General features: G+C 40.1%; 1 protein-coding gene across 1 annotated transcript in view; it reads right to left on the minus strand.

The window, feature by feature from the left end:
* Positions 1–26,708, minus strand: part of LOC137626027 (eukaryotic translation initiation factor 5B-like) — a 64,446-nt gene that overhangs the window by 15,330 nt on the left and 22,408 nt on the right. Inside the window, exons 2-6 of the mRNA XM_068357112.1 lie at positions 20,602–20,735; positions 10,592–10,811; positions 9,831–10,058; positions 4,911–5,054; positions 3,775–3,870 (exon numbers count right to left, since the gene is read on the minus strand). Of these exons, the coding sequence (XP_068213213.1) occupies positions 3,775–3,870; positions 4,911–5,054; positions 9,831–10,058; positions 10,592–10,811; positions 20,602–20,735 (822 nt within the window). The remainder of the gene's footprint in view (positions 1–3,774; positions 3,871–4,910; positions 5,055–9,830; positions 10,059–10,591; positions 10,812–20,601; positions 20,736–26,708) is intronic.

Genomic DNA, 26,708 nt, shown 5'->3' on the forward strand with positions numbered 1-26,708 from the left:
TTGTCCCTGAAGTGCAATAGGAAACTATTCTTGGATCATTTCCCTTTATACTTTCCAGTGCTGAGAAAGAATCTGGTGCTTTGCTTGAAACTCTGAGTCCTCAAGTTAGTGTCATAGTGTCCTCACAGGACAGAGGTTAGTAATCCTCCTCCCCACTTATCACTCGTTGTTGAGAAGAAATGAGGAAGGAATCAAAGACGTGAACAGCTGGGTTCTGGGTGACCTTCCACCCTTCAGAAGGACTTGTGACACAGGAAATGCCATGACACTCGCTTCACTGAGGGCCACGTTTGTAGAAGCCAGTCTTGAGGGACAGATCCCAATCTGACGGCCCTCTCTAGGCCTTGAGATATCCAAAGACTCTAAACACATTCCATTCTACTGCTTGGAGTTCCAGAGTAGGGGAAGACTACTCAAAGCTCTTTGAAAGCCTTGAATAATCCCATGAAGAAGAAAGGACTACACATTAATCTGAAAACTTAGTTCATGGCTGAGTGATAACCTTTCCCCCTCGGAGGCTAAGGAGCTTCCTCAACAAAGGTAGATGAGGAAAATGGCTGATCCGAATGCCATTTTGTCTATTGTCCCAAGCCCATTATCATCAAATGTCTGTTGAACAATCGACAAATTAGGTATACGAGTGGGAAGGCATGTTTGTCTAGATGTTCCCAGGGGTATTAAAAGACATCCTCAAACACTGCCGACAAGTCTGGGCCTGAAGAACAGAAAACAAAATTTCTTGTTCAATTTAGTGGCAAGCAGACATAAGTAAACAGCCTTTTTGCCATGCAATGATGTAGAGATCACTTCTGACTCTACTGTATCCATGAGAACTCGATGTATCTGCTCGAACATTCATCTTGTGTTGTGAAACCCTTGCTGACATCTCTTCTACACCATTAAAGTGTACATCTGATTTGCTAACTGTCAAAGGGTGTGTTCAACGGTGCCCCTAGTTTCTTGACGTAATGCATGAACAATACTTGCTCCTAACTACCGTAGTGACCTATTAAATTTATGCTAGCAATGTTGCTTGCATATCCAGCAGGTTGATATATAGGTACATTTCTTCAGTGTATCATATCCCTGAGATGGGACCGATTCCTCAGGTGTGTGCCCCATCCCTCCTTGAATACATCATAGAACTACAGCATTCCGAAGGTGAGGAGTTCCCGTGATGGGGTTTTTATTGCTCTGCCACCAGGCTATTCTTGTTCAACTGGAACCAGATGGTAAGAAGTCATAGTATGAAGTTTAAAGATGATGATGTAGAAGAGAAAGAGGAACTTGAATTTCACATTCTATGAGGTCATACAAGCCAATGATGCTGCTTCCATGAGGGAAGACACCACAGGGGTCTCTTTGAAGAGCCATCACTACCAGGTGATAAGCCCTTAGTAACGACGCTTCAGGCACAACTGGTGCAATCACTGGTGGAGACACCCTGAGGAATGAGCTTCACCAGTGAAGGAAGATCTCATAATGTTGACAGATCTCTGTGCATGGGAAGATCTTGTGTCGTGGGCAGGTGTTAACGTGCATAAAGATCTCAGTACATGGAGGGATCTCTGCACATTGGGAGATCTTAGCATGTAGACTGAAGTGGTGTGACACAACAGGTGATAGATGCTGCGACCATAAAGACACTGGACAGGCGCATGGTGTCCGATAGTATGGAAAGACAGATCACTCGGTGACCGGAGCAGGTGGAAACTGACCTCGAGTTCACACTGAACAGGTGAGAGGGGACTGATGATAAGGCCTTGTATCATCTTCATACTTATGCCCCTCACGTGAGGCAAGAACTCTATGTAGGTTCCGCTTCACATCGGTTGTCATCTTACTAAGGGAAATCCTGAGATGTTCCTCGAACATGCTGAAGGGAGGGGAAAAGGGCGGTGTCCATTATGACAGACAATATGCATGCTGTCTCGAACGCATGGTTAAGTGATATACATCTTGGAGATGAGTATGTTCCTGATAAGCACCTTCCACACATACACAGGGAGATTGATCTAAGTCACACTAACTACGGCTAATCGGTGTTCTTGAACGAAGATGCTATTTTCTTTGGGTCAGCAATAGTAGTGATTGCAGGTTTGGTCAAGAGTGCTGCATTTGATACAAGACTGAGAGCAGCCCAAGCCAATACTTCTTCTTGCTGTGGGATAGTTTATTGGCACTCACTGACCTCGGACTGAGACTAAGCACAGTAGCAGTAGCTGCACATGCATATACTTCTTCCTGGTATGGGATACGCTTTGGCAAGTACTGCTTCTATCTTTTTCCCCTAAAAGAGAGAAGAAAGAATGGCCGATCATCCAGGGAAGGGGAAAGAAAGGCGACACCCTTTATCCAGACTAATAGTGAGTGTGCTTGGTCCATTTGAATGACAGTGATCGTGCTTGGTCCATTTGAATGACAGTGATCGTGCTTGATCCCATTTAAGACCAAACACTGGTACCAGGCACATGAGTTACTACTACATACTAAGACACTGGTTCTCTGTATCGCACCATCCCTCCACCCACACACGGGGAGAGATCGGTCGGAGTACACATAAACAATTACCATGATGAAGATTTCTATTTATTGGTTTCACAGAAGTCAGTATGAAGTTTAAAGATGATGTAGAGGAGAAAGAAGAACTTGAATTTCACATTCTATGAGGTCTTACAAGCCAATGATGATGCTTCCATGGGGGAAGACACCACACGGTCTCTTTGAAGAGCCATCATTACCAGGTGATAAGCCCTTAGCAACTCTCGGGGGTCGGGAAGATGCTTTAGGGAAGAAGGGTGGTATGTCTCCCATTAACACTCAGGGCGCTCCAATGTAGGAATGCCCAAGGTATGGCAATTTTCAAGTTCAGTGTCATCATTGTCATAAGGCCACACTAGCAAAGAAATGAATTTTAACATGCCCAACCGGAAGAAGGACTTTGATGGAGAACAGTGTCTTTTATTTAGTTTAACTAGAGAACAACAGCATATCTTTCTCTTCTTCCTTTAATATCCCTCGAACCCAACGATCGGTCAGCAAATTAATTCAATATAAAAGAAAATGACAAACATTAAAACATCCAGAATTTGAGGAAGTACAGGGGCAAGCCTGTACTGTGCTATAGCTGAAATCAAAGTGAGCACCAAGTTGCCTGTCAGATAGGCGGGGGGGTATCCTCCACCCGCCAACAACTACCACCACCTTGTTAAAAGTTTTAATAGCCATTTCCAAGTTTGCTGAAATCATACTCCTATTAAAGAATGATAGTTTGCATTCGTGTAGGAACAAATGTTTACCTTTCACAAAATTTGGACATGTAATAAGGCATGACAAAATATGGTAAATTAAAGATGATAATTTATTGAATTTGGGTCATATGGGCCAGCACTGGGGCTGAGAAAGCTATTCAGTGATGAGCACAACTTGGAGAGAGCCCTGCAGTTGCTCATGAAGTACAACTTTAGAGATTGGTGTGCAAGGTGAAACAATGTAAGAATGGAGGTATAGTTAATGGCATAAAATGTGTGCAACTTGGGATGCTGCATAGATCCTTTGGTAATGACCACAATGCACTGCATGAAGAGTGCACCAATTATACAATAGCCTATAAGCAAAGGAAGTTATATAGAATTCAAGTCTGGAATGCAAAAAAAAGTTATTTGCTATTCACATGAACACTGTTTATGGACTAAGAATTATATCATGCAAAGAAAAAAATTGACGTGCTGCTTATATACAGAAATTTATTTGACGAAAATTAAAATACAGTACCTCTTTCGATGGAACGCATAGAGGTGTTCCTGTTCTTAAAACTCCAGCCTCAATATTAACTCCTAATACAATAGGGTCACGTTTGTTAAATATAGCCTGAAAAAAAAAGTAAATAGTATGAGTGTAATAATATTTCATGTATATATACACACTACCAAAAATAAATTGATGGAGTTTGTCTTTTCATTCTTTCATTTTTAATTACATCTTAAATGTCCCTATACTAAACACCACATTCTAATTGTTTTGTCTGCTTTTCCAAATTTGTAGGCATTACTGATTAACATTTTGTAGTATTTTAAAATCTTTAAATATTTCTATATTACTGAATATTACTTGCTTTGGTCATTTAATTTTTTTATTTATATGACCATCTAATTACTTTTCTGTAAACTGTAAAGTAAAATCTTTTTCTCTGCATATTACTTCTTTATAAAATTCAGTATTTATCATGATGAGATATGGAAAAATTTTCCAAAGTTAACTAGACATTAAAATAAAAGGAAGAAATAGCTACTAAAGACCATAATTCTTAAGAAAACAAAAAGGAACAGCCAGAATGCAACTGTTATTACAGTAAGAAAAGAACACCTAAGTATTAAATAGTCCAATACAACAAGTACAGTTACATGATATAAAATTTAATACATGAGAAGCAACCAAATTGGATGGGTAAGGTATGAAAAAAAAATATGTAACTGGTTATGTAAGGTTTAAAAAAATGAAACTGGATGTGTAAGTTATAAAAAGATAACATAAGTATAAAAAAAGAAAATGAAAAACGACAAAGAAGGGACATTAAAGCTGAAAGGAAGGATAATGAACATGTGCAACTAGAACAACTAAAAAATGGAGTAAGCATTAGATTTCGGGTGCATGAAAGGCAACTCTTACGAACATGTAAGATAGAGCAATAATAGATACTATCAATGGATAAATCAGTATGTACTTACTACTATCAAGGAATTATACTACATGCATTCCTAATTACAAATCTTACCCAATATTAACGGGGGGCAAATCACTTAGCAAGATAAAATCATAAGTAGTTATACACATTATATCAATATTAAAAGGAAAATAACCCTCCAAAATTTTTTTTTTTTACAATAAATAGAATTAACTAGAGTACTTACAGTTGGTATAATTTTTAATCGACTGGGGAATACTGCAATACTTCGGAATTCATCTTGCTTTTTCTTCTTGTATTCTTTAAGATACTCGACATATCTGTCTCCAAGATGATATATAGTCTCTTCTGAGAATATTTTTACTCCTTCCTGTAAAGTTAGTAGAACTATAAATCACAAATTTTTATGTAAAGTGAGCAGATCTATTAAAATATATATTAAAATAAGAACATTTTTATAAGCAGGGAAGCCCACCCACCTGCCAGTCTGCTAGACTCTCATTTTTGACCTTAGGCCTAAGACTTGCAGGGTGATTGGGGCAGGATGTGTAACTTGAAGGACTCAGGTTTGTATCGCTACAAAAATCACAAAATACTTTGGAAATTTATTACTACATGAATACAAACCCTCGTCTTTTAACCCTTTTACCCCCAGGCTATTTGGAAATTTCCAACCCTTAACCCCCAAGGGGTTATTTTTTTCCCAGCACATTTTGCAGTATATTTTTTTCAAATTGCTCTAACAGCCTTAATTTTTGTCATAGAGAGGTCAGGTTGGTCTCATTCTCTTGGAAAATGACTGAATTTTCTCAAAAAATTATCAAAAATATGAAAAAAAAATTTTTATAGGATTTTTTTGCAAGGACGTACCGGTACGTCCATGGGGGTAAAAGGATGGCTTTTGTGAAACGTACCAGTACGTCCTTTGGGGGTAAAAGGGTTAATAGGAGACTCATCCTTCGGAAGTCCCTGTGAACAAGAATCTAGCTGGTTTAACTTTTCCAGGAAATGCCAGAGCACCTGATCCTGCATAGGAGTAAAGTTGATGACTCCTGCCAACCTCATAACAATATGAGCATATATATGACACAGGCATTACATTGGACCCATACCAAAAGTAAATTATGATGGGTCATGGGTACAGAATGTTTGTCTGAATGTATACACATCAAAGAATAGGGATTAAATACATTTTATCTATCCTCAAGTCTTGGAGAATGGGGGACAGATCCTTCTCAAAAGAATCTTGTCTAAAAAGAAAGGTTATTCAGTTATGAAGCTCCCCTACATCTACCATTTAGTCCAATTCATAGCAGCCATGGAGAAGAAATAATTGTAAAAGGCTAGTTCTTCTACCTTTCATTCTAGGTTTATGACAAAACAGCTATCTAAAGCAGGGTTTACAAGATCGAACAGTGGTTGTCAAACCTGTTTGTCAAACGGTTTGAAGAGATGGGGTCAGCCACAAATGTACACGTTTTGTGGATATTGAAGCCCCGCCCACAAAAGTCAGGCGAGAACAGACATTCTTCAAACCGTTCGACAACCAAATACCCCATTCACACGATCGAACATAACTTCAAACTCTTGTCTATCGAACCGTGTTTAACGAACCATTCAACTGTGTAAACCCGCCTTTAAACAATATGCATCTTGTCACAAGAGAATTAGACCGGCTATATAAACTGATGAGCGCTCACTGCGGGAACATGGGTGAAAGTTCCCAAGGACCTGTTGGTATACTTCTACAGGTAGTGAGAGGTAAAGGAAATCTGCATTATTATTATTATTACTATTATTATTATTATCATCATTATTAGTTGCTAAGCTACAACCCTAGTTGAAAAAACAGGATGCTGTAAGCCCAAGGGCTCCAACAGGGAAAATAGCTCAGTAAGGAAAGGAAATAAGGAAAAACCATGAGAAGTTTAAGAACAGTAACAACATTAAAATAAATCTTTCACATGTAAACTATAAAAGCTTGAAAATAATAAGAGGATATAAACTTCAAAATAACAAGAGGAAGAGAAACAAGACTGAATAGTGTGCCCGAGTGTACCCCCAAGACAGTGGAAGACCATGGTACAGAGGCTATGGTACTACCCAAGACTACAGAACAATGGTTTGATTTTGGAGTGTCCTTCTCCTAGAAGAGCTGCTTACCACAGCTAAAGAGTCTTCTACCCTTACTGAGAGGAAAGTAGCCACTGAACAATTACAGTGAAGTAGTTAACCTCTTCAGAGAATAAGAATTGTTTGATAATTTCAGTGTTGTCAAGCGTATGAGGAAAGAGAAGAATGAGTAAAGAATATGCTAGACAAAGACGAAACGAGCAGTAACCAGAGAAAGGGATCCAATGTAATACTGTCTAGCCAGTCAAAGGACTAAATAACCTTCCTAGCGGTAGTATCTCGAACGGGTGGCTGGTGCCTTGGCCAACCTACTACCTAGCCGACTGTCTTAATTCTTAGCCACTGACACATTCCTGCGAGCTAAGGAGGACCCAATATCCCTAAATAAGGGAGTCCCTCCCAGAGTTTAGCCTCCAACCCCTTCACTGTTTGAGGTATACAGTAGGCACATGTAATGGAGTCACAAAACCAGAAAGAAACTGTTCCTGGATATCTTTCTCTTTATCCTTCCCATGCTAACAAGTCTTGGGAACACAGACCTGAAGCACCAAGTCTTTTTAAAATAGCAACATGGAGCCCCTGTCTGACAGTGAAGCCAGTCATTCTGATGCCCTTTGGATGCCTCCTGAGAAGAGATGGAGAATTGAATCTGGTATCGTGGGAATCATGGTCTCAGTCACAAACTCGAGAACACGCCAAGGAGATTTTCTTTCATCCTTTTGAATTAGTTACTGTACATACAAAATGTGAATCACTTCCCAACTCACTTCCCTAAAGCTACAATAACCAAAAAACCTTCAGTCAGATTTTTTCCTGATGCTCATCTCAAAGGCTTGTATGGGGCATGCATAAGACTTAATAACACTGGTCACATATCACTCCAAGGACTGAGGTCCTGGGGTAGGAATGACTGCTTGAAGCTCCCTATGGACAGAGATATCCTCAACTTGACAAAAAGGTCTTTCTTCAAAGGGCTTTGCTCAAAGCTGAGCAGTAGCCTCTTCCATCCACAACCGAGAGGTTCTTCTCTTGACAAAGACAAAGAAAAGAAATCTCAAAAACTACGCTAGAATAGCTAAGATTAGAGAAGTACCCCATCATTGACAGCAATTGTAGAAAAAAGTCCACTTCCTTGGAAGAAAGCTGCAGAGGGCCATCATAGGTTCCCCAGACATCTTTTAAGTCTCTTGCAAAAAGCCTTTCGCTCATAGAAAATGCTATAGTCTCTAATCGAGGAGTGCAAACAAGTTTCAGGAATGGAGGTATCTCTCAAGGTGTGGCAGACGAGAATTTTTTTTCCAAGGGGTAGTTCTCTCTGGAACTCTACTAAAAAGGCTAACATATCAGAATCCCAGGGGCCTCCTGACACCTGGCGTGATCAGCACTCCGTTGATCCTCTGTAAATCAAGAGGATCAGGGGCAATATGCACAGGAGTACAGGTGATCCCAGGATGTTGGAAAGTGACCTCAAACCTTTCTCATCATTCTGAAAATTGGGATATTCCAGTTTAGCAATGTAGCGAAAAAATCAATCACCTCTGATCCCCCGAGAGTATGGACAAGGAGAGGACCACTCTAAACTTACAACCTGCAGTGTGTGTCAGCTAGAACATTCCTCTTGTTAGGAATGAACATTGCTGACAGCTCTATAGCATTATTCAAGGACTGTATAAGACAGTCCCTCCTTGTTTGTTGACAAAAGTTACGACTGTAGTGTTGTAAAGCATCAAACTTTGTTGAAAAGCTTGCAGTGCTAGGAATATTTCATGCATTTACAACAGGATATGTAGGCAATTTTCTTCTGGGAACTCTACCTCCAAAGCACTTGATTCTTCAAATGCGCGTCCCACCCCTGCTTGTATGCAGATTCAAACAGAAACATCCAAGATGGGGAGTTGCGTGTACCTTCCCTGGTGGGATTTTAATCATTCAGCCTCCATGGAAGTTTTTCCTATAACTCTTGCTCCACGGGAATAAGATGGGAAAGGAAGATCACTTTCTGCTGGACATTGAAAACACATGTGTAATGAATTTCTCCAAGGAAATTGAACCAAAACCAGAGTAAAGAGCTAAGAAGACAATACCCACAGTCTTAAGACTCATCAGACAAAACCAAAGTGCACATAAAAACTGTGATATTAGTGAGGAAAAGGAAATGGGCTTGCACCTTCAGGCACACAGAATTTCTCAACCAATAGAGCGCGGGGGGCAGGATGTTGCTAGACATACCACAATAAATTCTTGGGCCAAGAGATCTGAGAATTCACTTTGTTCAAAGGAAGTGATTAAGTTCCAAACATAGGCATCTTTAATGAGGTCTTTGATCCTTGAGAGGTTCCAAAATGTCGATCAATGACTATTGAAGCCACTTTCATAGGAACCACAGTTGTAAGCAAGATCATCACTCATTCATGGGATTCTCTGCCTCCAACCAACCAGAATCAGGTGCTCTTGGGAGTTTGGAAATAGGTGTAAGCAATTCCTTCAGGAGACATTTTTTTGGTTCCAGGGGATGACTACAAAGTCATATGGCCAACAAAATGCACAAGGATGATGAGATAATGGTAGGTTTGAATATAAACCTGTCACACATTTGCAACATATCCAGGAAACAACTAAAAACCCTTTTACTTTTAATCAATTAATCAGGTTTACCCAGACCCAACAGCTTATCCATTTATCTAAAAAAGAATGCAAAAAGATTAAATTTGAAGCAGTAAGAGTATGAGTGTACCACTTGTGGTCGAAATCAAAATAGGGTGTCTAGCTTGACTGACAGGTGGGTCAGGCTTCGCAGCCACCTACCAACTGTTAAATTTTAACAGCCAATCCTGCTTCACTAACATCATACTCCTATTAAAGGTCAATCATTTGTATTTGTGTAGGAACAAACTACTATAATAATCAAAGTACAATACAGAAGAGTAATAGGATTTGAAAGAATTTTATATAAACTAATTATGACAACAATTTCAATGTTACAACAAGCTTCCAATTTTAAGAATTACAATACCTTATCTGCTAAGTCTTGCGCATCTTTTTCAACCTTCACATCAAAAGCAAGAATTACAGCATACATAGGATCATGCTCCAGCATGGCAGCTGCACGCATGACATCACGTTTTACTACTGGACCTACGCGGATACCTGAATAAGGCACTGAGTTTGTTTTGAAAAATTCAAGTAGTGCTTCCAAAGCCCCTAAAGTTGATGCTTGAACATAAACTCCTCTTTCTTTTACCTAGAAATGAAAAGAAAATTCGTAACCTTGTCTAACATGAACATGTTCATTAGCTACAAATAATGTCATAAGAATATAAATTCAACATAAGCAACTGGAAATCATTTGCAACTACTGTATACTGTACATTAAATATATCAAATTTGAGTATAATTGCATAAAATAAATCTATGAAAAACTTTAACCTAAAAAAAAATGTCACTAGGATAACTGATGTGTCACCATTTTACAATTTAGTTATATGTCATATACAGTAAGTCAAAATAAGTTTAGGACAGGAATCATCATTACACTGAAAGAATATCAGATGACTTACTAAACATTTTAGCTCAGAAACATTGCATATACTTGAGTACCAAACCACTGAAAATTACACAAAGATGAGCGATATAAAAAATCTTACTGTTCTGTAAGGAACATATTAAAAAAACAGCAATTTTTTCCTAAAAAATCATAGAAAAATAAAATGTGATTAAAATAAATGTACTTATTAAGTAAAAATACAAAGATGAATAAATCTAGCTACCACTTACCTTCATGGAGCGCATTGCAGAATGGAATTCTCTGTCAACTTCTTCTTTGATAATATCTACCTCATCATCATGATACGCTACTTTAAGGCTAAGTCCGGGAATAGCTTTTTCTAAATCACGAGCTGCAATTTTGACACCTTGGGCTGCTGAGATTTCTTTAACTTCATCGTACTGCCCTTTGACACGAATCTCCTTAAGAGGTTTGGGAAGCAGTAAAGACCTGATAATTTGGATATCAAACTTCATTAGTCGAGGAAATAAAAGGCTTAATTGGAAAAAGGCAATTTTATATGTAATGATATTGTGTTCTTTATCTTGGCCATACATTCTTATGTAACTGCCATAATGCTTTAATCTAACATAGCATATACCCATAGAATCATCATCATCATCATCTCCTACGCCTATTGACATAAATGGCCTCGGTTATATTTCGCCAGTCGTCTCTATCTTGAGCTTTTAAATCAATACTTCTCCATTCATCATCTCTTACTTCACGCTTCTTAGTCCATGGCCAAATGTCAACATAGAAAGGAGTATAGCAAAGGACACCAGTGGCTCGATAAAAAATACAGTAACTGGTATTAAATGCTTTGCAAGTAAAAATTAGTCAGAAAGCAAAGGTTGAAAAATTCATCAATATATCTTCAAGGAAGATATCTCAACCAAAATAATAAACTATACTGTACAATGTCAAGTGTCTGCATTGTCAAATATGTCCACTCAAATTTAAGGGTGATTGCAAAAAATAAAAGCTCTAGAGATGAATGAAAAAAAAAAAGAAGGTTTTAGGGGGTGAAAGCAATAAAAAGTGTTTAGGAAATGCAAAAAATCTAGGGGTTTTGATATAGGAAAACCTATCTTTTGAGAGATGCCTCCAACAATTTTCTTGTAAAAGGCTATAACATTAATCTTACCTAAGGGTACACTTGGGCACACTATTGTATCTTATCTCTTCCTCCTGTTTTTTCGAAGTATGTTATTTTCATTAGTAAAATAAATTTTTGAATATACTTACCCGATAATCATGTAGCTGTCAACTCCGTTGCCCGACAGAATTCCACGGAAGGGATACGCCAGCGATCGCTATACAAGAGGGGGGTGTACTCACAAGCGCCACCTGTGGCCAGGTACTGCAGTACTTCTTGTTGACACCACTTCAATTTTTCCTCGGTCCACTGGTTCTATGGGGAGGAAGGGTGGGTCAATTAAATCATGATTATCGGGTAAGTATATTCAAAAATTTATTTTACTAATGAAAATAACATTTTTCAATATTAAACTTACCCGATAATCATGTAGCTGATTCACACCCAGGGAGGTGGGTGAAAACCAGTGTACATGTATATCAAGAAGCTAAGTATCCCGTATTTCATATTATCAGTTATTCAAAATAACAATGAAATTACAAGTACCTGGTAAGGAAGTCGACTTGAGCCATTACTCTGCCTTAAATAAGTTCGTCTTCCTTACTGAGCGCAGCGTTCCTCTTAGGAGGCTGAACAACTCTAAGGTGCTGAAGTATCAAGGGCTGCAACCCATACTAAAGGACCTCATCACAACCTTTAACCTCGGCGCTTCTCAAGAAAGAATTGACCACCCGCCAAATCAACAAGGATGTGGAAGGCTTCTTAGCCGACCGTACAACCCATAAAAAGTATTCAAGAGAAAGGTTAAAAGGTTATGGGATTATGGGAATGTAGTGGCTGAGCCCTCGCCTACTACTGCATTCGTTGCTACGAATGGTCCCAGGGTGTAGCAGTACTCGTAAAGAGACTGGACATCTTTGAGATAGAATGATGCGAACACTGACTTGCTTCTCCAATAGGTTGCATCCATAACACTCTGCAGAGAATGGCTCTGTTTGAAGGCCACTGAAGTAGCCACAGCTCCCACTTCATGTGTCCTTACCTTCAGCAAGGCAAGGTCTTCTTCCTTCAGATGAGAATGTGCTTCCCTAATCAGAAGCCTGAATAGTAAGAAACTGAGTTCTTAGAACTTGGAAAAGAAGGTTTCTTGATAGCACACCATAAGGCTTCTGATTGTCCTCGTAAAGGTTAAGACCTTTTTAGATAGTACCTAAGAGCTCTAACTGGGCAAAGTACTCTCTCCAGTTCATTCCCCACCAAGTTGGACAGGCTTGGGATCTCGAACGACTTAGGCCAAGGACGTGAAGGAAGCTCGTTTAGCAAAAACCGAGCTGCAAGGAACATGTAGCCGTTTCAGATGTGAAAACAATGATCCTGCTGAAGGCGTGGATCTCACTTACTCTTTTAGCTGTTGTCAAGCACACGAGGAAAAGAGTTTTTAATGTGAGGTCCTAAAAAGAGGCTGATTGGAGAGGTTCAAATCTTGATGACATAAGGAACCTTAGGACCACGTCTAGATTCCAGCCTGGAGTGGACAACCGACGTTCCTTTGAGGTCTCAAAAGACCTAGGGAGGTCCTGTAGATCTTTGTTGGTGGAAAGATCCAAGCCTCTGTGGCGGAAAACCGCTGCCAACATACTTCTGTAACCCTTGATCGTAGGAGCTGAAAGGGATCTTACTTTCCTTAGATATAACAGGAAGTCAGCAATCTGGGTTACAGTGGTACTGGTTGAGGAAACTGCATTGGTCTTGTACCAGCTACGGAAGACTTCCCCTTGAGACTGATAGATTCTGAGAGTGGATGTTCTCCTTGCTTTGGCAATCGCTCTGGCTGCCTCCTTCGAAAAGCCCCTAGCTCTTGAGAGTCTTTCGAAAGTCTGAAGGCAGTCAGACGAAGAGCGTGGAGGTTTGGGTGTACCTTCTTTACGTGAGGTAGACGTAGAAGGTTCACTCCTAGAGAAAGAGTCCTGGGAATGTCGACCAGCCATTGCAGTACCTCTAAGAACCATTCTCTCGCGGGCCAGAGCGGAGCCAACCAACGTCAGCCGTGTCCCTTTGCGAGAGGAGAACTTCTGAAGTACCCTGTTGACAATCTTGAACGGCGGGAATGCATACAGGTCGAGATGGAACCAATCCAGCAGAAAAGCATCCACGTGAACTGCTGCTGGGTCTGGAATCGGAGAACAATACAACAGGAGTCTCTAGGTTATCGAGGTAGCGAACAGATCTATGGTTGGCTGACCCCACAGGGCCCAAAGTCTGCTGCAAACATTCTTGTGAAGGGTCCACTCTGTGGGGATGACCTGACCCTTCCGGCTGAGGTGATCTGCCATGACATTCATACCGCCCTGAATGAACCTCGTTACCAGCGTGAGCTTTCGATCTTAGACCAGATGAGGAGGTCCCTTGCGATCTAGAACAACTTCACGAAAGAGTCCCTCCCTGCTTGAAGATGTAAGCCAGGGCTGTGGTGTTGTCAGAGTCCACCTCCACCACTTTGTTAAGCTGGAGGGACTTGAAGTTTATCAAGGCCAGAAGAACCGCCAACAACTCCTTGCAATTGATGTGAAGTGTCCTTTGCTCCTGATTCCATGTTCCCGAGCATTCCTGTCCGTCCAAAGTCACACCCCAGCCCGTGTCTGATGCGTCCGAGAGGAGACGGCGGTCGGGTTTCTGAACAGCCAAAGGTAGACTTCCTTGAGAAGAAAGCTGTTCTTACACCGCGCGAGAGAAGACCCCCTCTCTTCGGAAACAGGAACTGAGACCGTCTCTAGCGTCATGTCCTTTATCCAGTGAGCAGCTAGATGATACTGAAGGGGGGGAGGTGGAGTCTCCCTAACACGATGAACAGGGCCAGCGATGAAAGTGTCCCTGTTAGACTCATCCACTACCTGACTGAGCATCGGTTCCTTCTCAGCATGCTCTGGATGCATTCTAGGGCTTGGAAGATCCTTGGGGCCGACGGAAAAGCCCGAAAAGCTCGACTCTGAAGATCCATACCCAGGGAGACAATGGTCTGGGATGGGACGAGCTGAGACTCCTCAAAATTGACCAGGAGGCCCAGTTCCTTGGTCAGATCCATAGACCATCTGAGAATCTCCAGACAGCGACGACTTGTGGGAGCTCTTAAAAGCCAGTCGTCTGACGGAGCCGGACACAAGATCATGGTACTGCTGCACAGTCTGTGAACTGTCAACCATGGGGAAGCGAGGAAGTACAGTGACAACCCGAAGCTGTCTAGACTGTCTGGGTCATACAGACAACTCCTTATCGGGTTGCTGAGGTTGCCGCACTGCGTCACAACAAGTCACTTCTGCTGGTTGTTGAACGTCTTCCCAGTGACACACTGACTCCGTAAACAAAAAATCCTCTAACAAGGACTAAGCTTGGACTGCATGTCTTGCAACACAGCTCAAGGTCTATGGGAGCAGGTGTGGTAACAGACGGGGTTAGCGACTGAAGTGGAACCATTACCTTCCCTGGAAGCATGTTATGCTTAAATAAAAGTCCATATGAGGCTACGCAGCTAAAGGCTCCTCTCCAAATGACAGAGTCCTCAAGGGAATATCAGAAGGAGGGAGAAAAGCACTTTCTCATCTACAGGGACCATATCCGAGAAAAGCTAAGTTCTCTCAGTGAGGGTTTCACTGGTGCAAAAGCAGCAGACTAGAAGGCAACGTTATGAAACTGCTTGACAGTCTAGTGAGTTGGCAACAACCAAAGATGTGTGACTGAGAAGCATGCGGTAAGGTATGCAGAGCATGTTGTATGCAGAGCATGCTGTATGCAGAGCATGCTGTATGTAGAGCATGCTGTAAGGTAAGCAGAGCGTGTTGCATGGCGTGTAACATTTCTCAGAAATTCCATGACCAGTGCTAGAGTGAGTAATATCGCATTACTGTCCATTGAAAGTGCACGTGCCGAGGGAATTGATTTAGACTGTTTTGTTGATGAATTTGATAGCCGGCATGATAATCGTAGAATTAAGCTGCACTAAATGTACTATAATCTACTTCACCTCAGGAAAGGGAAACTCGCCCTGTTGGCAACACTGCATTACTTCATGCATGCTTGCATGGGGTTTTAATATCAACATAATATTTACCTTACATTCATAACTCATGATTCATTTTTGTTTTGAAGATATTTTTGCCATATTTTGCGACTTTGTTAAAAATATATTGCAAGGAATACATATATATTTTTATATAAGTAATACAAATAACCTCCATTATCATAATGTTTGTGTAGGCATACATGTATATGATTACAAATGCAAGTTATGAAAGTAATGAGGTGTTATTATTGTCATTTGTTATTTCCAAGTTGAATGGGAAGAGGCTCAAGTTGAGGAGAAAGTGGCAGATGCATGCGTTGAGGTGGCTGACTCATAGCATGAGGTTGCTGCCTCAAGAGTTGCGCTTGCTGTAAGGGTTGCGGATGCGCAGTAGCAGGTTCCTGAGGAACGAGTTGAGGTTCCTGAGGTGTGAGCTGCGAGAGTTGAGGTAGCGGCTGCGCAGAACGCAGTTCTTGTCTCGCGAGTTGAGGTTCCTGAGGTGCTAGCCTAAGGAGTTGAGGCTCTCGCCTTGAGGAGGGTTGAGGTCGCTGCAGCGAGTGCTGAGGTGGCTGCCTCATTGATGGAAGAGGTTGTCGTACCTCAAGAGATTGTTGCCTCGCTGGTGGAACCGCAAGCGGAAGCGGAGGAAGTAAGGCATAAGATTCCTGCTCCCATTGCTGAGGTTGCCTTAAGGAAGGCGGAGGTTGCTGCACACCGCTGGTAACTGGCAACTCAGTACGCGGTAAGGTATCCTGAGGAACCTCAACATCGTACGCCTGGCAGACTGGACTGCGGTGAGGCGGAGCGATCGCAGGAGGAGGTGTAACCTTCTCAGCCTGACACTCACGCATTAAGACCGCAAGCTGTGACTGCATGGACTGCAGCAAAGTCATCTTGGGGTCGGCAGACGCTAAGGTCTGCTGAGGCAAAGCCTTAACAGAAGATGAGGTCTGTTGCAGCATCACCTTACCTCTCTTAGGAGGTGTGCAGTCACCTGATGACTGCGGAGAGTCAGAGCTAACCCAATGACTGCATCCGGGTTGTTGAACTCTAGAGGTCTGGACTTTACGTTTAAGAGGTCTTGAGACCTGAGTCCAGCGTTTTCTCCCCGAAATTTCTTCTGCAGACGAGTAAAATAAGGGCTCAATCGTCTGCGGGTGGGAGTGACGGTCTCTGTAAGACACGCCCGCAACCACCGAGGATACTTCTGTGCGCCGATCAAGGCCTGCCGAACCCTTTTGCCCTTCGACATTGCTTCTCCCCTGGGCTTGGGAGCTTGCAAGAGGTCCCGGACTGGGAGGACGACTGGCACGCACAGAAGTACCCTCACGCACAACACTGACACACTTTGCGCTAATCACTTATCACTTTTGAATTTCTGTTTGCACTTATTTCACTGAACTCGAAACTTTAAGTGGTTTGTACCTGAAACACGCAATTCTATCCTTCCTTAAAAGTTAGTAATTGCGAAAACAGAATTACAATGTAACAGAAAAATCTTATGAAAGATAAAAAATTCAGTGGCTGGAAAGAGACTAAACACTAGATCAAATAAACTACGTTTAAAATCTCTCACCGCATAAAGCTTGAGAACAAGAATAAACTCTAGAAACGTTTACCTTCTTCCCCTAAAGAGACTAGGGAGAAGAGCAAAAACGATAACAACGTAACTCGCTTGAACGAAACGTTTATCCAGCTCTCTCTCCCTCCGTCTCTATCTCTCTCTCTCTCTCTCTATTGACTTAGAACCTGAGCGAAGAGCCCAATCATATATACTCGTTAAAACATATTATTGTTAAAGGAAAAAAACTGAAAGATTTCCCAAATAAAAAGTTCCTTTATTAGAATTAAAACCATTAAGCTAAGAAAGAATGAACAAAACGCTATAAACGGTTTACTCTTACTGCAACGTGACACCGTGAAAATTCTCTCTCTATCGTAACGATAGAGCGCAAGTTGAACGTTCTGAACGTCAACAACTGCAGAGACAAAACAAAACGTTAGTTCAACTTTGAAACAGTACGAGACTATCAAAGAAATTCTTTCAAAAACATTAAAATAGCATAATATGTTAACAGGTAAAACCGAAATGACGGGCTCAATGTTAATTAACTTCGGTACAAGAAAAGACCGCCTACTATTAGGAAAGGTCGAATATAAACAAATATAAAAATTAATTTTAATAAATTTATAAAAAAGGAAGTTAATCGAAGAGGCCTATAAAAGGCGGAGAGATATAAAATAAATCTATAACTTTTGTTAAGCAAAATTAAGAAAGAGAGTCTATACTCTCTTAGACACCAACACTTCCGTCTAAGGGAAGGGTCGGCCATTTAAAGGTGAAAGAGAGTTCATACTCTCTTCGTCACCATAATTAATCAAATTAATTCCAAAAGCTAGCTAAGCTAATAATAAAACTTCCTGAATAGCGAAAGCTGAAATCTTAGAGCAATACTTCACCAAAAACCGTGAACAAGACTCCAAAATTATAAGCGTATCCATGAACGTCTTGCCGGAAGCACGACAGAGGAAAAATTGAAGTGGTGTCAACAAGAAGTACTGCAGTACCTGGCCACAGGTGGCGCTTGTGAGTACACCCCCCTCTTGTATAGCGATCGCTGGCGTATCCCTTCCGTGGAATTCTGTCGGGCAACGGAGTTGACAGCTACATGATTATCGGGTAAGTTTAATATTGAAAATTTATAGTTTATATATGAATTATCTATTTTAATGTTACCAAAGTTCCTAAAATATTTTACTTCAATTGTTCATTTCATCTCTTGCAGTTTATTTACTTCCTGAGCCATTTTCCCTTGTTGGAGCCCTTGGGCTTATAGCATCCTGCTTATCCAACTAGGGTTGTAGCTTGGCTAGTAATAATAATAATTCTATCTACCAAGGCATTTCCCCAATTTTGAGGGGTAGTCGACATAAAAAGAAAGGGGGGGGACTTTTCTTTTCTTAGCTCCTCCCAGGCTGATGAGGGATTCAGCCGAGTTTGGCGGGTACTACTAGGGTGTCACAGCCCACCCTCCCCAGTTATCCACCACAAATGGAGTTCCATATCCTGAATCCCCTACTGTTGCTACCTCAGTGGTCACCAAGGCAATTGAAGGAAGCAGCAGGGCCCATAGGAACTGCATCACAATCGCTCGCCATTCATTCATTCTCTCACATCTATTCTACCACCTACAGCTTCCTCCACTTCATGTATCCACCCAAACCTTGGCCTTCCTCTTATACTTCCCCCATCAACTCTTGCACTCATCACCTTCTTCAGCAGATGGCCATACATCTCAGTTGGTACAATCACTTTCTCATACATAACTCTCTTTACATTCATTCCTAACCCTCTATTCTTTACCACTCCCTTCACTGCCCCCTAACAATTTATATTCTACATTCACTCTCTGACGTACATCTACTTCCACTCCATCATTTGCAGCTACATTCTTCATTTACTCTATGACGTACATCTACTTCCACTCCACCATTTGCAGCAACAACAGACCCCAAGTACTTGAACTGATCTATTTCCTCTCAAGTAACTCTGCATTCACCATGATATTCAACCTAGCATCATCCTCCCTTTTCGTGTATCTCATAACCTTACTCTTACCCACATTAACTCTCACCAACTTCCTTCTCTCACACACCATCCCACACTTTGTCACTAATTGACCTAGCTTCTCCTTCAAGTCTGCAATCAATACTGTATTATCCACAAACAACAACTGATTCCCCTTCCACTCATGATCCACTCTGATTCATCAGTTTCAATCCTCAAAAAACCACTCAAGCATACACCTCTCTCACAACTCCATCAACAAACAAATTGAACAACCATGGCGACATCACACATCCCTGTCTCAGTCCCACTCTCACTGGAAACGGAAACCACTCACTTCATTTCCTATCCTAGCACACGCTGTACTGCCTATGTATAAACGCTTCACTGCTGCAACAATCTTCCACCAATTCCACATAATCTCATCACATTCCATATCACTTCCCTATCAACTCTATCATAAGCATTCTCCAGATCCATAAATGCAACATACACCTCCTGACCTTTTGCTAAATATTTCTAACATATCTGCCTAACTGTAAAAATCCTACTAATTAGCACTCTGCTATATACTATTCCAACCATACCAAAACTAAGTAATATCCCTTGAATTACAACACTCATGCACATCTCCCTTACCTTTGTATGTTGGAACAATACACTCACACACACCCAGTCCACTGGTACCATTGACAACAAAAAACATATATTAAACAATCTCACCAAGTATTCAAGTATAGTCGCACACCCCTCCTTTAGCATCTCAGCCCTCACACCATTCATACCAGGTGCTTTTCCTGTTCTCGTTTCATCTAGTTACAGTACTTCCTCCTCTTGTAATCTCTCTCTCATTCCCATCTCCCATCACTGGCACCTCAACACCTGCAACAGCAATTATATCTGCATTCCTATAATAATAATAGTAATAATAATAATAATAATAATAATAATAATAATAATAATAATAGCAATTATTGCCTCAAGATGCAGAGAAACTACCATGAAGTGTACGAACACTCAATGGGGGTCAATCTATCACATAACATAAGATTTCAATTTTTTTTTCCTCATAGTAACAAATTTCACTTCCACACATGCTTACCTTTCAGTGCACTTCTAACTAGCGAGATCTCTCAAAAAAAATAAAAGACCAACAATTATCACAAGCGCAAGACCCAACAGTCAAAATAGGAGTGCAATGGTATTTACTTAGGACCAAAGACTAGAGTGGCAATTCTATGACAGGTGAGTAGCCAGGGTTTCTCTCAAGTGCTACCAATCATTACAGGTTTGTATACCTGTAGGAACAAATATACCATGTGCATGACTAATCCATAATGAAATCTTGTTAAAAGCATTTCTCTTATCAAAAAAAATTATTCAGTATGTCAGAGAAGGTAAGTACAGTTTAAAAAAGGTATAAATAGTGTAGTTCTGGAAATAAAAAAGGCAATACCGTATGATTAATAGAATTGTAATGACATTTACAAGTAATTATACAAAATAGTCTACCAACCTGATTTGAGTAACTATAGGGCCTTCAGTTCCAGCTAAGATAATTGTGTCACCTTCACGAAGGCGTCCATTCACTAATATAACGTCTATTGTAGTTCCGTGTCCCTGAATTGTTTTAACTTCTAATACAGTACACTGAAAAGAAAATATTTTTTCTTTGAAAATTGTACTTGTTACATATGCATATTGGAAATGATAAAACTAGTCAACCTAGCTCTAAAACTGTAAAAGGAGCATTTGACAATTAACCCTTTTACTGGTACGTTCCACAAAAGCCATCCCTTTACCCCCATGGACGTACCGGTACGTCCTTGCAAAAAAATGCTAAAAAAAAAATTTTTCATATTTTTTATAATTTTTTGAGAAAATTCAAGCTTTTTCCAAGAGAATGAGACCAACCTGACTTCTCTATGACAAAAATTAAGGCTGTTAGAGCAATTCTAAAAAAAATATACTGCAAAATGTGCTGGGAAAAAAATAACCCCCTGGGGGTTAAGGGTTGGAAATTTCCAAATAGCCTGGGGGTAAAAGGGTTAAGTAATCTAATAAAAACATGCAATCAAAGAAAAAAAAAAATCATCAATGCCTATACTAGTAAGCAAATATGTTTCCATGAGCTTTAGTTAAAAATAAATTAAGAATGATAAATACCTGTACAGTCCTTGATTACCTTCAGTATCAAGAAGTCACAAGCTATATTAAGTAATTTCTAGCAAACTAAACACAAGAGGTTTGGTAAAAGCTGTGCAAAAATACAATAGATTTACTATAGTAAAATTCACCATTTGAAAAATTGGTAATGTTACTCCTCTATGTAAATGTGTTTGTGGTAGCTCAAGTCCAACTGATTACCGCCCAATTTTCGTAACTCTCATATTATCTAAAGTTTTTGAATGTCTTAATAGGTTTGCTGAAGGTAATCATCAATTCCCAAGTTTGCAATTTGATTTTCATAAAGGCCTTGGAACATGTGATGCCCTTCTTACAATCTCCAATGCTGTACAGAAATCCCTTGATTGTGGTCAGGAAGTTCGTATGATTGGCTTTGATTTTAGTGCTGCCTCTGACCGTGTTAATCACGAGACCCTTGTTTTCAAACTCAAACAATTGAGAGTGTGTGGGTCATTTCTTAGCATTATTATTGATTTTCTAAGTACTGTAATGGATCTCAAAGCAAAGAGTTGTTGTTGATGGGCACCATAGCGAGTATAGGAATGTGATATCTGGTGTTCCACTGGGTAGTGTTCTTGGCCCATTACTTTTCATACTATATACACATGACATGTGGTTTGCCCTAGAAAACAAGCTTGTTGCATATGCAGATGATGCTACTCTCTTTGCATCAATTCCATCCCCTGAATGTAGATCTGGGGTTGGTGAATCCCTTAATAGAGATCGTTAAAATTAGTGCATGGTGCAAATTATGGGGTATGAAGTTTAATCCTAACAAAACTCAAAGTATGATTGTAAGTAGGTCAAGGACAGTGGCTCCTCAACATCCGGTTCTCAGTATTGATAAGTTTCTTTAACTTTGTATTACTCTTTTAAAATTTCAGGTGTGATTCTCAATAGCAAATTTACTTTTGAGAAACACATTAGGTCTGTGTCTTCTTCATTGCACAAAAATTGGCTTATTAAGAAAGTCTTAAGATTTTCGGTAATCAATCCATTCTGAAGAAGGGGTTTTAATTCTTTCATTCTACCTTGTTTTGAGTATTGTTCTCCTGTCTGGTCTTCAGCTGCTGATTCTCATCTTAATTTGCAGGACAGAAACTTACGGTCTATTAAATTACTTATTCCTGATCTAGATATTAATCTTTGGCACCGTTGTTCAATTAGTTCATTATGCATGTTACAAAGATTTTTCATAACTCTGACCATCCTTCACATTCAGATCTTCCAGGACAATTCTATCCTGTTCGTAATATTAGGCAGGCAGTTAATTCTAATAGCCAGGCCTTCCCCCATCATGAGGCTCAATACTACACAGAATTCTAGAAGTTTTATTCCAGCTGTGACCAAGTTGTGGAATGATCTTCCTAATCCAGTGTTTGAATCAGTAAAACTTCAAAAGTTAAGTTGCAATAAATGTTTTTATGTTGAACATGCTGACATATCTGTTTTGATGTTGTTACTGTTATTAGAATGATTTTTTGTTAATTTGTTCTCATCATTTATTTATTTCCTTATTTTCTTTCCTCACTGGGCTATTTTTCCCTATTGGACCCCTTGGGTTTACAGCATCTTGTTTTTCCAACTAGGGTTGTAGCTTGGCCAGTAACAATAATAATAATCAAATCTCTTATTTTACAGAAGATGTAATAACCAGCAAGATATGAAATCACTGAATATGAAGCAGTAATAACCAAGATTCCAAACATCGTACGCAGATGTTTACTCCTTACTTGTGTCACAAACATAATTTCTTTTCAAGTATACTAAAGCAGATAGGAAAGACACAAACAACAAAGGCAAGATGACCTGTCACCAGTCTTAAGAGCCTCTAGAGGACAGCTGGATGTTCTTTGCAAATGTTGAAGCAATCTTCAAGCATCATGGTCCAGTCACAGCATAGTAACTCTTCTTTTGCTTTCCCTCCAGTAAAAGCAAGGTTTCTTCCAAGCCATGGCCAGCTGTCTGGAATGGGTCCTAGGTGACACCAACAGGCTTTTATAAAACCAAGGGAGTCAAAACATTTAAATATATCACCAAGGTCAAGAGGTTTCGAGATTCAATTAGCTTCAAGCTTCAATTCTCTCCTTTGCATGGCTTATCCTTACTTTCCAACATTGTGATTTGAAAGAGATATAAGGCAATGAGATCTTTTTGGATCTCATTTCTTCCTCCAATCTACAAGAGCTATGTATAGCTGACATCATAGACCATCACATCTTCCAGAACTTGGTCAAGGGTCTATCAGAAATTTTTTATTGATGACTACCAAAACAATATAGAAGCTTGAAAGCAATTTACATATCAGTAAGGAGGACTGTAAGTGATCAAAACAGTCATATTCCAGGCAAAGACAATATAAGAATAAAGGCACACCAGCTTTGTCGATATCTTAATACTGTATACAAGTCAAATGTAATTTGAAATGGATATAAATACTAAGCAAGCTGGCTTTGTTTCTTTAGTTGAAAGATCCTCCACCCAATTTTTGTCTGTCACTAATAAATCACTCATCTCCCAAGAGAAACTAGTCCCTTGCAGTTGGTTTAGAAATTTGTTCCCTTCATCTGTGAATTCCTAGGGCCTGGTCAGCAATACAGCCCTACAGCCCTCTAATCTTCATTTCAGTCAATACAATGAGACCTACGATGGTGGCAATACATCCAGAACCTCAAGACAAAAATGATCTTAGTTCCTAAGCCACCAAAAGTTGTGCATCAAATTTCTATCTATCTACCAAGGCACGTCCCCAAATTTTTGGAGAGTAGCCAAAAAAAAGGGAGGGGACTTCTCTTTGCTCTTTCCAGCCTGATGAGGGATTCAGTCAAGTTTGGTTGGTACTGCTAGGGTGCCACAGCCAACCCTTCCTTGTTATCCACCACAAATGAAACTTCACATGCTGAATCCCCTACTGCCACTACTTCGGCAGTCTTAGTGACCAGAAGAAGCAGCAGGGCCTATTGAAACTGTGTCAATTTTAACACCTATAAAATATTATTCCTAAATATTGACTTGAAAAAATCAACAAAAGGTTTTTAACTATAATTACAAAGATGATATTTAGTTTAATAAATGAGAACTAACTGTAACCCAATATTCTCTACTTAATATGACTTGATCAATTGTTCAATTTTCCAGATTTCAAGATATGTATAAGAAAAAACTTTTTTAAATTGTCAGGATTTGGTAATTAACTGATTTAGTAGTAGTTTACTATATGGCTTATTTAATTATCTCTCAAGTAGAACTTATAAGATCAAACACCTTAGATCTTGAACAAATCAGGGATCAAACAGAATTTTCTTTATTTTTTTCTACTCCTTAAAAACAATTAAAATAGCGCCAACGTATCACTGCGTGTCGTAAGAGGCGACTAAAAGGGACGGGACGAGGGGACTGGGAACCCCCTCTCCTTTATTCTAATCCTGTGAGACATCAAAGAGGTGGAGCTGGGGGGCGAATGACTGCTCCCCACACTCTAGTTTTGGGGTGTTTGAATGTGCGTGGATGTAGTACGATAAGAGAATAAATGATGTAAGATTGGAAGTATGTTTAGAAATAGAAGGTTGGATATATTGGCTTTGTGTGAGACAAAAGATAAAAGGGAAAGGTGAAGTGAAGTTTGGTGAAATGTCTGGTAGGGTGTCTGGGATTGAAAGGGGAAGAGCAAGAGAAGGTGTGGCTTTATTGCTGAGTGAATGAATAACAGGTAAAGTAGTAGAATGGAAGGAGATATCATCTAGGTTAATGTGGGTAAGGGTTAGGTTGGAGATATCATCTAGGTTAATGTGGGTAAGGGTTAGGTTGGGTAGGGAATGTTGGGCTTTTGTCAGTGCGTATGGGCCCGGTTGTGAGAAAAGTGAAGAAGAGCGGAATGCGTTCTGGAATGAATTAACTAGGTGTGTAGGAGGACGGGGTAGAAGGAATTATGTAGTTGTCATTGACGACTTAAATGCTAGAGTGGGCGCTGGAGAAGTAGAAGGTATCATTGGGAAGTATGGCGTACCAGGTGAAAATGAGAGTGGTGAAAGACTAGTAGATATGCGTGTTGAGCAAGAGATGGTGATAAGTTCTAGCTTTTTCAAAAAGAAAGATAAAAACAAGTATACATGGGTAAGAGTGGCAAATGGAAGAGTGGTAGAAAGGGTGTTAATGGATTATCTGTTGATAAGTAAAAGAATGTTTGGAAGATTGAAAGGCATGCATGTGTTTAGGGGTATGGCTAACGGTATGTCTGATCCTTTTTTTGGTGGAAAGAAAATTAGTTGTAGCAAAAGAGTGGGGGAATAGAGTTGGTGGATATAAAAGGGAGCTAGTGAGGGTTGAAGAGCTAATAAAACCGGGGGTAAAAAGTAAATATCAAGAAAAGTTGAAAATGACATATGACGAAGTGAAAGTAAGAGAAACTGGTAATTTAGAGGAGTGGAAGTTAGTAAAAGAAAATTTTGTTGGGATTGCAAGTGTTGTGTGTGGCAAGAAGTTTGTTGGAGGCAGCATGAGGAAGGACAGTGAATGGTAGAATGAAGGAGTGAAGGTAAAATTGGAAGAGAAAAAGAGAGCTTTTGAAGAATGGCTGCAGAGTAAAAGTGTAGAGAAGTACGAAAGATATAGAGAAAAATGTGGAAGTAAAGCGCAAGGTAAGTGAAGCAAAGAGGGCAGCTGACCTGAAGTGGGGTCATTCATATAAAGAGAATAAGAAGAAGTTTTGGGTCATTCATATGAAGAGAATACGATGAAGTTTTGGAAAGAAGTGAAGAGAGTAAGGAAGGCTGGTTCAAGAATTGAAGGGACAGTGAAAGATGGAAATGGAAGGTTGTTAAAAGGAGAAGAGGCAAGGAAAAGATAGGCGGAGTATTTTGAAAGTTTACTGAATGTTGAGGATAATAGGGAGGCAGATATAATTGCTGTTGCAGGTGTTGAGGTGCTGGTGATTGGAGATGAGAATGAGAGAGAGATTACAAGAGAGGAAGTGAGGAGAGCACTAGATGAAACGAGAGTAGGAAAGGGGATTTATATATATAATCATTAAGAATGTTTTCATATATATATATATAATATATTATATATGTCGCCGTGGTTGTTTAACTTGTATGTTGATGGAGTGGTGAGAGAGGTGAATGCTAGAGTGCTTGGACGAGGATTAAAACTGGTAGGCGAGAATGATCATGAATGGGAGGTAAATCAGTTGTTGTTTGCGGATGATACTGTACTGGTAGCAGACACAGAAGAGAAGCTTGACCGACTAGTGACAGAATTTGGAAGGGTGTGTGAGAGAAGAAAGTTGAGAGTTAATGTGGGTAAGAGTAAGGTTATGAGATGTACGAGAAGGGAAGGTGGTGCAAGGTTGAATGTCATGTTGAATGGAGAGTTACTTGAGGAGGTGGATCAGTTTAAGTACTTGGGGTCTGTTGTTGCAGCAAATGGTGGAGTGGAAGC

This window comes from Palaemon carinicauda, chromosome 33, assembly GCF_036898095.1.
Source record: "Palaemon carinicauda isolate YSFRI2023 chromosome 33, ASM3689809v2, whole genome shotgun sequence".
NCBI lineage: Eukaryota > Metazoa > Arthropoda > Malacostraca > Decapoda > Palaemonidae > Palaemon > Palaemon carinicauda.